The sequence below is a fragment of the Cynoglossus semilaevis genome, chromosome 5 (assembly GCF_000523025.1).
Source record: "Cynoglossus semilaevis isolate Cse_v1.0 chromosome 5, Cse_v1.0, whole genome shotgun sequence".
Taxonomy (NCBI): Eukaryota; Metazoa; Chordata; class Actinopteri; order Pleuronectiformes; family Cynoglossidae; genus Cynoglossus; species Cynoglossus semilaevis.
In genome coordinates this window covers 8,578,230-8,593,779 of record NC_024311.1, presented here as the reverse complement: position 1 = coordinate 8,593,779, position 15,550 = coordinate 8,578,230, and the positions used below count along the sequence as shown (strand labels likewise).

The 15,550-nt window shown below is 39.9% G+C and overlaps 1 protein-coding gene and 1 long non-coding RNA gene across 2 annotated transcripts in view; one reads left to right on the top strand and one right to left on the bottom strand.

Annotated features, from left to right (window-relative positions):
* LOC112487068 (uncharacterized) overlaps positions 1–15,550 on the top strand; it is a 79,728-nt gene that overhangs the window by 9,334 nt on the left and 54,844 nt on the right. Inside the window, exon 2 of the long non-coding RNA XR_003049796.1 lies at positions 14,126–14,171. This is a non-coding gene — a long non-coding RNA (uncharacterized LOC112487068). The remainder of the gene's footprint in view (positions 1–14,125; positions 14,172–15,550) is intronic.
* On the bottom strand, positions 214–15,148 carry plekho2 (pleckstrin homology domain containing, family O member 2). Its single transcript, XM_008310340.2, has 7 exons — positions 14,931–15,148; positions 6,586–6,735; positions 6,384–6,506; positions 3,076–3,180; positions 2,869–2,967; positions 2,519–2,776; positions 214–2,439 (listed from the first exon to the last, which is right to left on the bottom strand). Exons 1-7 carry the CDS (start codon positions 14,940–14,942, stop codon positions 1,246–1,248), a joined length of 1,941 nt encoding a protein of 646 aa, XP_008308562.1. The 5' UTR covers positions 14,943–15,148; the 3' UTR covers positions 214–1,245.

The following is a 15,550-nucleotide window of genomic DNA, read 5'->3' as shown; positions in this document are numbered from 1 at the left end:
CTTTCAGTAAAAGAAACTGTCTCCTCTTAAATAACATAAACTATCTCTTTCAGAATAAGGCATCAGAGGGCTTCAGAAATCCTATTTAAAATTTAATTTTAAAACTTTGTATTGACATTTTTACAGGATGTACAAAAATGAAAGACCAAGAACTAACATTACAAAGTGCACTTAAAACCGTATATAGACGACCATGCCGATTTTTCTTTCTCAATTTTTTTTTAATGCCTGGCCTAGGTCCTGTGACCCACTGAAAAGTAGTCTGAGGGCAACGTTTGGGTTGCAACCCACCAGTTAAGAATCGCTGCTCTAAGGCACTAAGGTGTTTTTAGTATATCAGGATATTATTAGTCTGACCTCCAAACAGCTGCTTTTTTACCCATAGTGATTCCTGTCACTTCCTGTGTTGATGCAGCTGTGTCAGATCAACCTGATGATTAGTCATTTAAACAGTGCATTATTAAAAACACAACTGGAAGCATGGAGAAAAATGAATCTGATAAAATCACACAGTTCCACTTGCTGACTTGTTTCATGTATGTTGTAAAGCATTGTTTTTCTTCACAAACAGCCCTCGTGTGATGTTCCTATTCCCAAAACACACCAACATAAAGATGTGATTTCATATGGATTTCTGTTGTTGTAGTCAATAATTATTTTTTCACATAATTAACAGAACTCTGCTGTGTCAGTTTGCTCACATGAGTGGAAATCCACTTCCTCCTGTACTGGTTCACATGCATCAGGTCTCGTGAGCAGGACTATGTTGAAAGGTAGCCTTTTTTGGTTCCTGTTAAATTCACGGTCAGGACAATATCCCGATAAGTAAAGACGGGAAAGACTTTGAAGCATCAAACTTCAATGGGTTTTAACATTCACATTTAACATGCTTTCATGCTGCTCCACATACTGAATACAGAAAAGTAACAAGATGGTAGGTACGGTTAGGTGCAGTGAACCAAGAAACGACCAAAGGATTAGTTCCAATAAATCAAAGTTTTAAACCGATTCAACTGGAAAGTGCTAGAAATAATTTGACTTGTACCAAACATTGGAGTACTTACCACGTATAATTCAGAACATGTAAACATAAAAGGTTTTACCTAGATCTAATAAATGTTGGCCTCAAGCACACAGTTACACTGTTGGATCAAATCCTTGGAAAAATTCACAGCTGTGTTGACTTTACAGTGACTGTCCAGTTGGGGGCAGTATAGACAACGTACAATACAGAGCGGAACAAAGTCACCAGCTCTTCCTGTTGTACATGTTGTTTGCCATCTTTATTTTGTGGACCTGCCTGAGGAAGTGATCGGCCTTCTTTAGCTTCTCCATGGCCTCGGACAGAAGGTCCTGAGGCTCATTGCACCCCTGGACCTTGGACACCCTGTCGAAGAGCTCGTTCGTCTTTTGTATCTCAACAGCTACTTCAGTTTTAAGTTTCATGACGTTCTCTGCAGAATTCCTGCCACCCTGAGCCCCCGCTCTGACAGGTGGTGTCACCTTGACGGTGTCAGACAGCAGGTCACTGAAGGAGGCCGACTTCACCTTAGTGTAGGGTTTCAAACCTACTGCGGGCTTTGGATTGTGAAAGCACTTGGCCTCAGAGTGAGGCTTGGGTGGAACCTTGCTCTGGTTTAATGGGAGAATTTGAACCTCATCTTCACGGGGGTCCAGCACATCCAGACCTGGCTGGCTTCCTTGCAGTGCCACCGAAGAAGCTGCCAGTAGGTCTTCACATCCAGAACCTTCACTGTCATCATCAGAGTGCTGACCACTGTCTACAGACTTCTCCTCCGCCTTCCTTTGTTTTTCCTTGGGTGAGTGAGACAGCAAGAGATCTGTGGTGAGACCGGCATCCAGTGGGTTGTTAGAGGAGCAAACTCCCGAAGGATCTTTAGTCGAGGGTTCAGAATCTTCTGCTTGAAGAACAGCATCCAAGTTCTCAGAACCTTCTTGTTGTGATACAGGGGGCTTGATGATAGACTGAACGGAGTCCTCTGACTCCTCTGTGATTAAAATAGGTGTAGAAGTGCTATGATGTTCCTCTGTACTCTGCTCCTCCTTAGTCTCCACGGCTTTTTCAGAACGGTCATCGGTTTCTGTATCTTCCCTTCTTTCGTCATCCTCCTTTTTGTTCTCTCCCTCCGTATCCACAACATCTTGGTGTGGTTGTACTGCTTTGAGAGACATCTTCTTTTCTTTGCTTGGGGGTATAGGAGGCTGGCCGGATGGTCTGGACACTGTAGGTTCTGTAAGGTTGCACACAGAGCTCTGAGGGTTTGGTTTGTTGGGAGGAGTCGGTGGTGGACCTGTCTTTTTCCCAATGTCAGAGTTCTCTTCAGACCCCTTCTCACCTTTGGTCTCCTTTGGAATATCTTCAGCAGCTAAAAGGAAGGACTTGGGGTCTTTAGATGGAGGTACCGGAGGCTTCAAGACCTGAGAACATGATGTCATTTTTTTAGACATTTGATTAGAAAGACGGTGCATATATCTTTCGAGTGTTAAAAAGACAAACCTTTTTCTGAGGGGCTTCGTTCTTCTCAGGTTCATCCTCAGATATTGGAGGGAGTTTTTGCTGAGTGACGTCTTGCTCTGCCACTGTGCTCTCCTCGGCACTGAGTCCTGACTCTGTTTCTGTGGCTTTACTGGAAGGAGCCACTGAGACTGGTTTCTTCGTCTCAGTTCCATCAACACAAGGAATCCCATTTAGTAGAACGGCACCCTCAAGATCAAGGTCCAAACGTAAAATTCCGTCAGACGACACATCAGCAACCTTCAAGGACCAAAAATAATATCCAAAATATAAATTCAAACTTTTTACTCGGCATATTTATTCATGAAACCTACACACACACACACACACACCTCTTTAAGGTGTATCCTGGTCGGTGGTCGTCGATTGCGAGTCCCTTTGGGCCTGGTTCGAGTCACATGATCCAGAGGACTGTCTTCTGTCACTTTCACCTGTAGAACACACACACACACACAGAGTAGTTATACATGTGATAAAAGTCAACAGGTGTGTGTACATGTTCTCAGTTACAAGAATGAAAGACTTTCAGAAAAAGTTACCTCATCAAAGATTTTGTTCTTGGCTCGATTGATGCCATCAGTCAGGGCTTTAATCCAGTCCTCTTTGTCCTCTGCAGTCTGAGTCTGGAACTTCATATCACTGACCTGTCAGTCATATATATGAAAGTTATTACAAAGATACAGATGTTTATCAAAAGATAAAGCAGTAAAACCCAGGGATGGTTTGATCCGATACTCAGGATCAGTATAGGTCTGATATTGGTCAGAAATTCAGGATTGTACATTAGAAAAAAACAATTATAACCAACTGATCCGATACCTAAACCTTAACTTAACCTAACTTTGTGTGACATGTCATGAACAGTGACACTATTCCCTCAGCAACAGTAGCCCGCGGCATGCTGAAGGAGAAAGGAAGATATTGGATTGATATTGGCATTGACAGAACTCCAAGTTGCATTATCCGTAATCGGATTTGTATCCAAGTTTTATCGAGCTATCCCTAGATGAAATGTGTTTACTGTATCTATTCACATGATAATGGGTCAGATTATGGGTGAGGTTTAAGAATAATTTCAGTTTCAGAATAATGAGAATTTTTGTAGCAATTGTTACTGATCAACCTGATTGTTGAAACAAAATCAGAAGGGTCGCTGATTTGCAGATGAGTTTAATTTGTTTAACACCATTAATACTAAGTATCACACACTCAGATGAACCAACAGAATGGATGAACAGCTAATTGCTACATGGCTAATTTTCTGTCTGGATTCTCGTGAAGGTTGTGGTTTGACGTGTGAGGACTTGGCAATGCAGCACAAATATGAGGTTCCTGTGGTTTCACTAAGTAAGCAATTGACACATGGCTAAAATATGTCTGCCCTGGGATGATGCTGACCTGTTTTGAGTGACAGTGAATGTCAAGTATTCCAAGTCTGGTCAGTAACTCATTTAACCACGCATCATAAAAGCCCAACTTTCTGTTTAGTTAGCAGCCTTATCTTTTGATGTTGTTGACCACGACCAGACCACAGTGTAGGAGAGCAACAATTGCAGCTTGGTTGTTGTTTCCAACACAGGAAACAACAACATTTCAGTTTACTAACACAGGAAAACCATGTGTGTCATCACTGACTGAATGAGACATATGCTTAAATTAGCACCTTGGTCTGTTGTCAGCAGGCAACAACAGTGAGAGTTAAAAAAAAGTTGTCCCTAAAAAACACCTCCCTTTTTACACAGCTGCGTGACAGTAAAATAAACTAGTCCAAACGAGTACGTGGACCAATCTGTTTATCTTGCCTTCCCATGAGCAGTGATTCTGTGTGTGACGGGGAGCATCTGCGCCATAGGTTCATCTATATATGTGACATCATGGCGCTGAAAAAGACAGACTTGAACATGTCAAACTGAGGACTGTAAAACGCATTAAATGAATGCCTTTTTCCACTTTTGCCTGTATCATGACTAATACAGATGTATAAACGTTCTTAAATATGGTTAAAATATTTTTTTTTTATATTGCTGCAACAAAAAGACACATAACCGCAGGTAGATGTCAGTGTTTCTCTCCTGTTTTAATTTTTGAATAAACCAAATGATGGAATTATTAATATGGAGAAATGTCAAAAAAATTTCAATAGTCAATTTGACCTTGATAGTGTTGGTGGATATTAGTCATCGCTGTTCATCTTGGCAATAGTCAATTTGACCTTGATAGCGTTGGATATTAGTCATCGCTGTTCATCTTGATGGTGTCTCGTAGAAAGTGTGAAAAGTTTCTTTCTGAAACGTCAGTGAAGTCGTTGTCATCCCCTACGCCCCCAAATACTTGTTGTGTGTAGAGATGGTATTTTGAGCTCAAGGTGCTTTGATGAAATGAAAACTTTTTCCTTTAGTGTGTGTAAATAACGTGTGTATTAAAGCAACAATACTCAGGTTTGGAATGATTGGATTGGAATTTCTTCACAAATGAGTTACCGTGGTTAACACTTTGAATTCGACCAGCCTTAAAAACAGTCAAAGTTTGTTTCTACTCGCCCACTTAGACTTCAGCGTCTGAGATCTCAAACACATGTTCACAGTCTTCACACTCTTCTTCTTCTTCTTCTTCTTCTGTGGATAAACACTGTTCGTGCTGTGTTTATTGAAGAAGCTCTTTGTTCCTCTGGAACTGTTCAGTCCCATTAAGGCAGAGCTGAACAGGGTTACCCTAGAGAAACGCAGAAGCAGCCAAGAAGCTATTTCTATCCTGATCAGACCTATTCACTACTGCCACAGTGTGGGAGCCTGACAGGAACCAAACCATCCACAGATTCAGGAACTGTGTTAAAGAGTGATACCAACCCACAGAGCAGTTGCTTTTTATCAACATTTCCTCTTTGTTGACTTCCCTTTTCAGAAAGGTTGCACCGATTGTGGACTTACAGTACAGTTTTTCTGCCTTGTATTATGAAGAAGCAATTCTGATGTGGTGAAGATAAAATGGTTATTGGTGTCTTTGCTTCTTTCGGTCGCAGAAGACCAGCTACGCACAGTACCTGTGTGGGTTGGTGTTGAGTTTTACACCTTCAGGAAGCAGCACTTTCTGTTTGACTAAGGACTAGTCTTAAAAAATGCTTTTTGATTGGTTGAAATTACACGACAAAGACACAGAAAAACCCGACTAAATTACCTGCATTTTCCCCAATAGGAAGGAATCAGAAATAGAGGCATTAGTACTAACTGACTAACCTGTAGTTCCTAAGCCCTTTTTGTAGGCTGAAGTTTTTTTTTTTTGAATGCGTTACAGTGAACCTACATGAATTGAGTTTTTTTTGTTAAGTTGCTGAGATGCTACGAAATTTTACATGAAAATATTTTTGTTAACAACGTATTCAAATTGAGTCATTTGGTTTGAAACTTCCTCTTGGGAAATAAATTCCAGTTTCAGTTTCTTACTGCAATTTCTGGAAATGGTGTTTGTGTTGGTTACCAAAGAGGTTGAATAGTGACACACTTGGTACTCAGGTAGGAAGTTCTGTTCTTAGTCATTTACATTAGACCTAACTGTGTCACACACAGTCAGCAAAAAATAAAAATAAAAAATTCTAAAGTCATTGTCATGTGAGAAGTTAGATGAAAATGCAACGGAGTGTTTTCCAGTCCTGATGACGACCATCGAACACAGACTAAGTGTGGTCCAATGTCCTGTTCCTCAGTTACTAAGAAATGTTCTCCTATCGTTCTTACAGAACCCAAATCCTGAATTTCTTTTTCTTTTTCTATAAGTAACGTTTCCCACGAAAAAGCGTATAGTAACTAAGTCGCTTCTGTTGCGGTCCAGGATCATCTATCATTTGGCTCACCTTGTACGCAGACTTGGGTGATCGGATCAGGATCAGTCTGTGTTTCTTCTTGAAGGTGCTCTTTAACTCATGACATCTGTCATAGTTTTCCAGGTCAAGTCTTTCTAAACATTTCTGCAAGTCCTAAACACACAGAGAAGGGAACGTTAGCAGCAGTCATCAGAACTATTTTACTACTGAGATAGTTCTTTATGTTGCATACCTCATTTTCATACACAACAATCTCGGTTTTCTCCACGTGGACGAAGCGCTCCTTGTAGGTCGCCAACAGTTTGCCTGGAGCTTTCTTCACCCAACCAGCCTTTCCCAGGAACTTTGGCTTTTTACCCTGGGTGGGATCCTCTTTCACACCCTACAATACCACGGTGAGAGAGGAAGTTGTCATCAAAACACATGCAGAAGGGTAGCAGTACTGTGCACTCAGGCTTCGTGACATCAGTTTTTTTTGGGCGTCGGTGGTAAAATGTTAGAAAACCTCTGAAGTTTGGCTGTAAGTGCCAAATATTCTGACTCTGACGTTTAAGAGGAAATTTCTCTCAGTACATTTTGGTTAAAATGCAGTACTTTTAAATATATAATTATATAATAATTATTTAATTATATTATATAATATTTTTTTGGATAATTTAAGGTAGTGGAAAGGTTCTTATGTAGCGCTGTAGATATTTGTCTCATGTCTAATTGTGGCCTACACGTGGGTGGTTAGTGGGCTGAAAGTGGCCTGCGGGCCAGGAGTTGGAGTTTAAGGTGTTATCGCAGCAGTGCTTTTAAAACAAAAGAGACGGTGAGCAGGTTGACGTAGAAACAACAAGGTCCTCAAACTTGAGCAGAAGTGACACTTTAGTTCTAAATACCAGGACTTTCATTATCAGTTCCAGTATCTGCAGCTAGGAACCAAAAAAAAACACCAAATGTCTGCAGCCTGTTATAAACTAACGTTGTTGTGGTCATTCTTTCTCTGGGGGTAAAAAAAAAGTTGGTGTCTGTTTGTGACCACCACTAACTAGCACTGATGATTTGCAGCACAAGGAAAACCCCAAACTCTGGGGCGTTGTGGTCTCACTTCACAAATACCCATAGAGAAGTGAGGCTGTGGTTTTTGCCCAGGGCCTCTCACTTCTTGAGAGTGTTTGACGGCTCTATTGTATTCTCATCTCTGCTGCAGTCCCCCGTAAATGAAGACAGATCAACGGGTTTCATAACGATGCAAATTTTAGGTAGACCACATATGTCAAACTCAAGGCCCGTAGGCCAAATCAGGCCACCACGTCATTTTATATGGCCCAACATACCTACGGTTGTCTCAAAATAAAAGTCTATAATAAAGAGCAGGGATCCCCCAATCCCTGTTTCCCGGACTGGTACGTGGGCCATTTGGTACCGGGCCGCTGTGATGGAATTAATAATTGACTTCAATTATCCAGTAGATTTCATTTACTTTCTTCATTTAAAAATTGTCAAAAAAGCGTCAATATTTTAAAATAATACATTGACTCCGATACAAACTGGATAGTTTTCTCGTATCTCGAGGCCTCACTGTATTGTTTTTTTTTTCACTGTGTATTTCTCTGTGTGCCACTGGAGGGTGCACAGGTACCATTAGTGGTACAGCATACCATAGTTTCTGCGCAGACCTGAGTCAGTGAACGGTGGATCAGTGAAGTTCGCTCCGTTTGTGTCAGAGAGACACTTAAAAAATGACAAACAAATGCAGGTGTCTGCAAAATCCACTGCTTTTGTTTCTGTTGGGGGGAAAAAAAACTCCCCACAGGATATCTTTCTTTTTTTTCCATGATGGGCTTGGGTGGGAGGTCATCTGACTGTTTTTCCACTTTTGCTGGAGCTGCGAGTGTGTGTGTCCATATGGTTTGCAGCAGCACAGCTGCACAGAGACGAAGGCCAAGTGAGGAGGAGAGACGTGCCAGAGAGGCTAAGGTCGGCAGAAATTAAAGAGCGGAGCAGTCGGAGAAAAGACTGGAATCTGACACAGAGGAAGTGGATAGGGATCGGCATACTAGACCAGAATCCAGATCAGGGAAGACCTGACAAAAATCAACCAAAGCACTGGTTTAAATATAACAAATCGGGGTTAGGGTTAAAGCACTGGTTTAAATATAACAAATCGTTTTTTTTTACAAATGTTCTGATCTTATTCTTTGCTTTTACTATGAAGCCATTCCTTAGTGTTTGACACCTGTGGTGGTGGGTCAGCTAAGAGGATGTGGGTCTTTGACCCAAAAGGCCTTGGTCCTGATATAGTTGTGCAGTGAAGGTGTGTTCTGTCCTGTCTTACACACAATGTAGAAACAGTAAGAAACCGTCAAATTGTGGTCTTTACTTGTCAGCTCTGCCAAACACTGGACTTGAATTCTTGACCCTTTGATGATTACAGATCTTTTTTATGATTTTGAAGTCATTTTTTAAAATGTGTTTTTTTATAGTGTAATTCACTTTTATAACTCGAGACCACGGGGATCGACCTCTGACCTGTGAGACACACCTATTGTTGTTTTTAGTTCATATATATATACATACATATATATGACAGAACTTGTCAGATATTTTCGCAATCAAATGTACTCTGTTGCCTCTCAATATTTATATAGAATGTCTCCCCCTTGAAGCTGCCGCTCAAATTTTCTAAACTTATTTTAGAAAACGCAGACATCTGCCTGCTGCTGTTTCTCTTCCTATACAGAAAACAAAAATTGGTCATTAAAAAAAAAGCACATCAACCTCAATTATTCATGATCATAATTACAATAAATCACGATTAACCCACAGATACCCTGTGATTAATCATATTAACAATTTTAATTATTTAATAGCTGTACAACATACACGTTAATATATATTTCATATATTTTGCATATATAAATATATATACACAGAGTGGTAGGAAGAGATAAACTGAGGAAGTAACTTTCAAAAAGCGAGTTCTCTTTTGTTAGAGAATATACGGCTTGACACTGCAGGTATATAATTAGCACCAGTATTTGCCTCATTTTGGTATTTTCTTACGTACTGTGTTTTGTGAAATCAGATGATAAGCTGAGGTTTTACTTCCACAACCTACAACACTCACTCAGCCGTTGAGTTTAACTGACTGTTACGGTGAACACAGACTGAATCATCACTCAGCTGACTGCTCCACAACACACTGACTGGTGATATCACAACGTCAGCTAAAAGACCCGACACAGGAAGCTGGCTTCTACTCTGCAGGCCAGACTTGACTCTTCCTTTAACCCAGCCCGGCCCACGCATGTCCGTGCAATTTATTAAACCTGCGAGCGGATGAGGCTGAAATTAGAAACTGCTGAAGGAATAGTTTGCAGCGCGGACTGTACGGAACTTAAAGAAGAGGAAGAGAGGGCGAGAGGCAGAGGAGTGACACACCTCACACCACATGTGTTTCTGATGAAGCTTTCTGTCCGCCACCATCTGGCATTCATTGATTTTTCACGTTGACCTGCCCACCACCGACCTCACTGCAACTTACACTTCACTCCCACTGGAGCTGGGAGGAGACGTGGTGCTACTGAACCCATCCTTTGTTTTTGTAGGAACTGTATCACAGTGTTAACTATTTACATCCCAGGGTGAAGACTACTCAGCTGGAACACATGTATGTGTATGTGCAGTTAGCATTTAGCATAAAGAGGCCTGGAACTGATGACGCTGTGTTGTTGGAAAGAGTTTGGAGTTTCTTAAAGTTATTAGTTCATTGCAGCCTAGCTCACTATGTTTGGCAGTAAAAAGACGAATATTTACATTTTATATTTTGATATAATGACCTTTTTATGAATATTTACACCTCTTTGATATAATGACCTTTTTTGTGGTTGAAATTCAGCAACAGGAGCATAACTTCAGTTGCTGCAAGGGATGTCTGAAATTCATATTTTGAAGATATCCGATATGCCGATATTGTCTAAATACATGTAGCCGTTTGTTCCCAAAACTGAGGTAAACCCCTCAGGACCCTACAAGAGATTCCAGCACATTTGGTAAAACCAAAACCCAGGCATTGTGTTATCGGGTTTTCATTATCGAAAAAAAACAATACAAACTATAACAATTCTTAAAGATATCACATAATCATGCTAATATCGGGCCAAGAATATCGGTCAAGTTAGAGAAGGTGAGATGGTTTGAGCATGTTGGAGATGGAGCTGCCAGGAGAAGATGAAGAGTCAGGAGATTGGATGGGCGCCCCCTGAAGGGAATGGCATGAAATCCCAAAGATTAATTGCCCTGGTGTTTCGACGGCAGAGACAAACAACTTAGAGAGATATTTTGGTTTTAAAATGTTGTCACTTTGAGGAAGAAGAAGTGCTACATCTCTCTTAGAGACCCATTTCTGTCATATTTTCCAGTTTGGGACTTTTTTGTTCAGGCAAAGACAAAAAAACAAGGACACTCACATGCATTCACTATTGTGGTCTCTGTTCTTTTTAATAAAGGAATGTTCCCAGAAATTGCAAGTGGTGCCCCAGTAAGAGGGTGCACTCAGCCATACACACACACACACACACAGAATCGTTCATTGTGTGGCGCAGGCCTGGATAACGGCGTGATTATGAGAGAAGGTTAATTGTTTTGTGTCTGATGTATAATGTGTCCTTCTGTTTCATCTGCGATGAGCCGTCAGGCCGACACGTCACACTCTGCACTCTAGGTTAAAGAGGAAACGGCATGACTCATTCAGCGATGATACAAACCCTCAGCTCAGGCTGAAATGAAGAATGTGAGGCACAGAGAGAGGAATGTTTAAAAAACTAACGGCAGACATATGGAGGACGACCCGCCCAGCTGTTTGGCTTTAGATTAAAAAAGAAAAAAACAAACAAAAAAACACTGAGGGTATGACGTATTTCTAACCTATTCATTAAACTGTGTTTTTCTTGTGGTTTATGAGAAAATTAAAAGAGCTTTTGAAGAGTCCCAACTGTTGCACGTTAGCTCATTGTTGACTACGTCTTCACTGGAGAACAAACATCAGACTTTTGTTTCTCCCTCAAATGGTTTGGCAAATACGTATCTATTAATGCAAAGTCCTGAGCCAGTTTAGTTTTTAAAATATGAAATTGAATTAATAGTTGGTATGTAAATGAATTAATTAATCAAATGTGGACAAAAAGGTTGAGACAACAGAACTCCAACCCAGTACAATGCGGCTAAAGCTAAAAGAAAATGATTTAGAAAGAAGTAGAAAAAAACAACAACATATATATATATATATATATATCTAAACTAAAACCTATCTGCTGCAAAACATCTGCTTGACTGTCATTTGTGCTGCTCAGTCCACTGATTCATGATAAGAACTGAGATGTACTCTTGCACAGACACTATCTAGACGTCTGCCCCCCAGATCATTTTAAACGTCTTTGTTCATTTTTGGGAAGTGAAAGTTGAAGTATGTCAGGTGTTTACTCTATAAAACAAAACCTGATAATTCAGTGACTTGAGCGTGTGAGTGTTTGTCATCGAGGTAATTTGGAACAAAAGATCTGAATCATTGACGTTACAAAAATAAGCAACACGGAAATAACATCTTGCGAGATATGTTGTAAATTGTAAATTTCCTTTCTATTGCCATTACCAAACCAGAGTACTGGAGAATTTAAAACCAAAAGCACCGTTAAACTTTTGACACACCACATATTTCCTGCTGTGCACCAGCAAACAAAAATGTACCTGAAATTAAATATAATCAAGGCCTTCAAGTTTTAGTTGGATGAAAATGTAAAATGAGTCAGTAAAACCTGGGCCTGTTTAGTTGAACACAACGCACACAAAGATCTGCTTTGACAACTGTTTCATTTCATAGCCATCTATTGCCACTAGAGGCAGCAGAGTATTTATTTGTCGTGCGTGTTGGATGATATTCCACAGCACACAAGACAATCTCTTATGGCAAAATTTTAACTTGAAGTGATGCTGCCAGTAAGGCTAGCACAACAGATATAGGACCAACAAAAGATAAAAGAAAATACTCAGTGGCACACATGAGAGTACTAATTGTCCTGGAGTATTACAGTACTGTGATAGCCTGTGATGCATGTAGTAGTTTCAATAAAAGCCTCAGCAGTATAGTTTTTTATTTTTTTAAATTCTACGGTTAATTACAAGTTAAGAATTTATTACACACCACCGTGTGACCACTAAAAACTAAAGTCTGAAAGATGTGGGCATCCAGCTTTAATGTAAAGCTATACTGGTGTGACTTTAATGACTTTGTTTTTTCTCGAAGGAATCCAGAACCATATAATCTTCTCTCTGATGTCAAAAAGTGCATTTGAATTTTAAAGACTTTTTAATTGTTTTCATGTCAAACTGTATTTAAGACTTTTTTTCTTTTCTTTTTTAGTCTCACTCCCTGTCTTCCATTGTCTTTCAGCCCATTAGTTAAAGTTAAGGATAAACCTTAATTATTTATTTATTTTATTCTACAACTCCTTACTGGTTTTGTCTAATTATTTTTTGTCTAATTTGTTTTTAACGTATCAACATTGGCCAAATTTAACTTTATTACTTAACATTTGATCTTCTTTTCCACTGTGTTCTACTTCGATTCTCACTGTCGTACATTTCTTATTAAAATATGTTGTAAACATTAGGTGGAGTTTTTTTCATTTATTTAAATTATTCTGGTTTGACGACTGAATCAGTGAACCTGACGTCCACATTCTTTGGTCAATGATTAACTCTAATTATATATCATTTAAATTAACATGTTAGAGCCGTAAATACAACATGGCACAGGCAGGAGTTCTGTGTGCCGACCTTGAAGGTCAGCCTGGGTGGTTTTCTGGCAACAACAGCCTTTCACTGGAAACTGCTTCATCACAAATCCACCACACTGAGAGAAACAGACATTCACACACACACAGTCTGCCTGGCGTTGGACAGCTGAGGTACCCAGACTTCAAACCAGGAACCTTGTGACTATGAGGCACCACTCCTAACCACCACACCATCATAAAACTCTCAATGTCCCGACCATTCGCCAACACACTTATTTATGATGGCTGATGAGACTGAGGGTGAAGTCATTTCAGTGTATGTGTCAGAGTGTGCAGCCTGCAGAGTTATTCTGGGAGGAGAGATGAGCTCTGAAACACAGAGGAAGGAGAAGCTGCTCTTGTATTTAAAAAGTCAAGTCCAGTCATGGGCTACCTGGGAATCTTACGTTACAGTTACAGTTACAAGGTGAGCCAGGTTCCCAGGGACATGAGACGTAGTTACAGGGCTGACTGTTGACTTCCCCTTTTCTCAGCATATGACTTCCTCTTACTGTTTCTATATTTTCATCAAAATGTGCACTTATTTAGTTTGCAGAGAGTAGTGTATTCATCAGGGGACTGATTAAGGAAGACCTAAGGAATAGTGTATTCAGGGGACTGATTAAGGAAGACCTAAGAATGTCTAAAAAATATAGATCTCAACTTGCATCTTAATATGTATGTCTACACTCTATGTTGTGTGTATATATATATATATATATATATATATATATATATAGAGAGAGACATATAGACGTATATATGTATATATATATAGACATACATTGACATATATAGACATATGCAGTCAAAAACATCTTGTTCAGTAAATCACTAAATTAAAGAGACAAATGAGACTGGTTCAAATTAGGAATTGCTAATTGAGCTGCCTCTAGTTACTTACACGATTTATAAGTATAATTTATTATTCTGCCATCTTATCTGTTTCAGGAATTCAAGGGGAGGTGACTCCATGCCCAGCTGACATCAGGCAAAGGTAGGCTACAAACTACACTTATAGGTTTATAGGTACATTTTTAAAATAAAAATAAAATAAAACATAGCAAAATGGTTGAAAAAATAGATAATACAAGTCAGACTTAAGTTATATATATGAAAAACTTAAAAACTCAAATTAAAGAAATGTGTTTGGGGACTTTTAGAGTACTACTACTTTGACATATACTGTGTATGTAATGTATTCATATTATAATTAGCCCTGTTAGCTGCAGTCACTTCCCTGCACTGCTCTTCAGCTCATCACACCTTACAAAAAATTGCAGTGTTCACTGTTGAAGCATGTCAAATATATATCTGAGGATATAGATAGAGATAGAGTTTCCGTTTCGAAAGCTGTGCTCTTTCGTAAAAATACGCGGTTCTTGACTAAGGAGCCAACCTTTCTATAACTTTTTTTTTTTTTTTTTAAACATTTTGTTGTTGGAATTCAATGGTAGTCGAGTTAAAACCGACTTTTGACAGGGCTGCAGGTGCAGGGTGGGTCAGAGAAAGTTGTGGAACAGCCCGCCGTCGTTCTTAACCGCTACACCCTCTTTCTTCGTCGACTCTAGCGCGCAGCACCGAAACCCGGTTATATTTTAGTTGTTTTTCACTTCGAATGAGCTTCGACGTCATGTGGAACAGCGTAAAGATTTGTAAGTTCAAGTCATTACCAGTACATTCAGAGGCGAAACGAACGGCTGTGTAGGTCCCAGTCGTAAAGTGTTTTAAAGGGCGCAGATGAAGCGCTACTCACATCTTCTTCCATGATGAAGATCCGAATCCCGTTGTGTCCCCAAGTTCAGAAGCTCTACAGTTCGCCTCCTCTCCTGACTTCACTGCTGCTGCTGCTGCTGCTGCTCTGGACTGGAAGATACATGTCCAACAACAGCAACATACACTGCGTCAATGTCGAATAAAAAGAGGAACCGATGAAACAACAAACGTCAACTCTCCCTTTCCTCTTTTAGTGTGTGAGAGAGAGAGAGAGAGAGAGACAGAGAGAGAGAGAGAGAGTTTGGTTTGGTTTCCGGTTGAAGTGTCTGTTCGACATTCGCTGTCGAATAAAAAGTTCGAGTGCTTGTTTCTGATGCTGTAACTAATATTCTTCAGGACCTCTGGTCCGAACAAGGACCTAAACCTGGTCCTAATGAGACACAACTTCGTTTTCAGTTCGTAGTTAATGGAATAACAATGACTGAATTGCGGTTGGGTTAAAGTTAGGGATGACGAGAACTCGTCATGGTTCTACAAAAGGGCTTCGCAAATACGTACTGGTGCAATTTCTTTCTTTCTTTCTTTCTTTTTTTAAGAAAAGCTGTTCGTCTGTGTGTGTTCTGAGCGGATCTGACACCCCTCCTGGTTATTAATGACTTA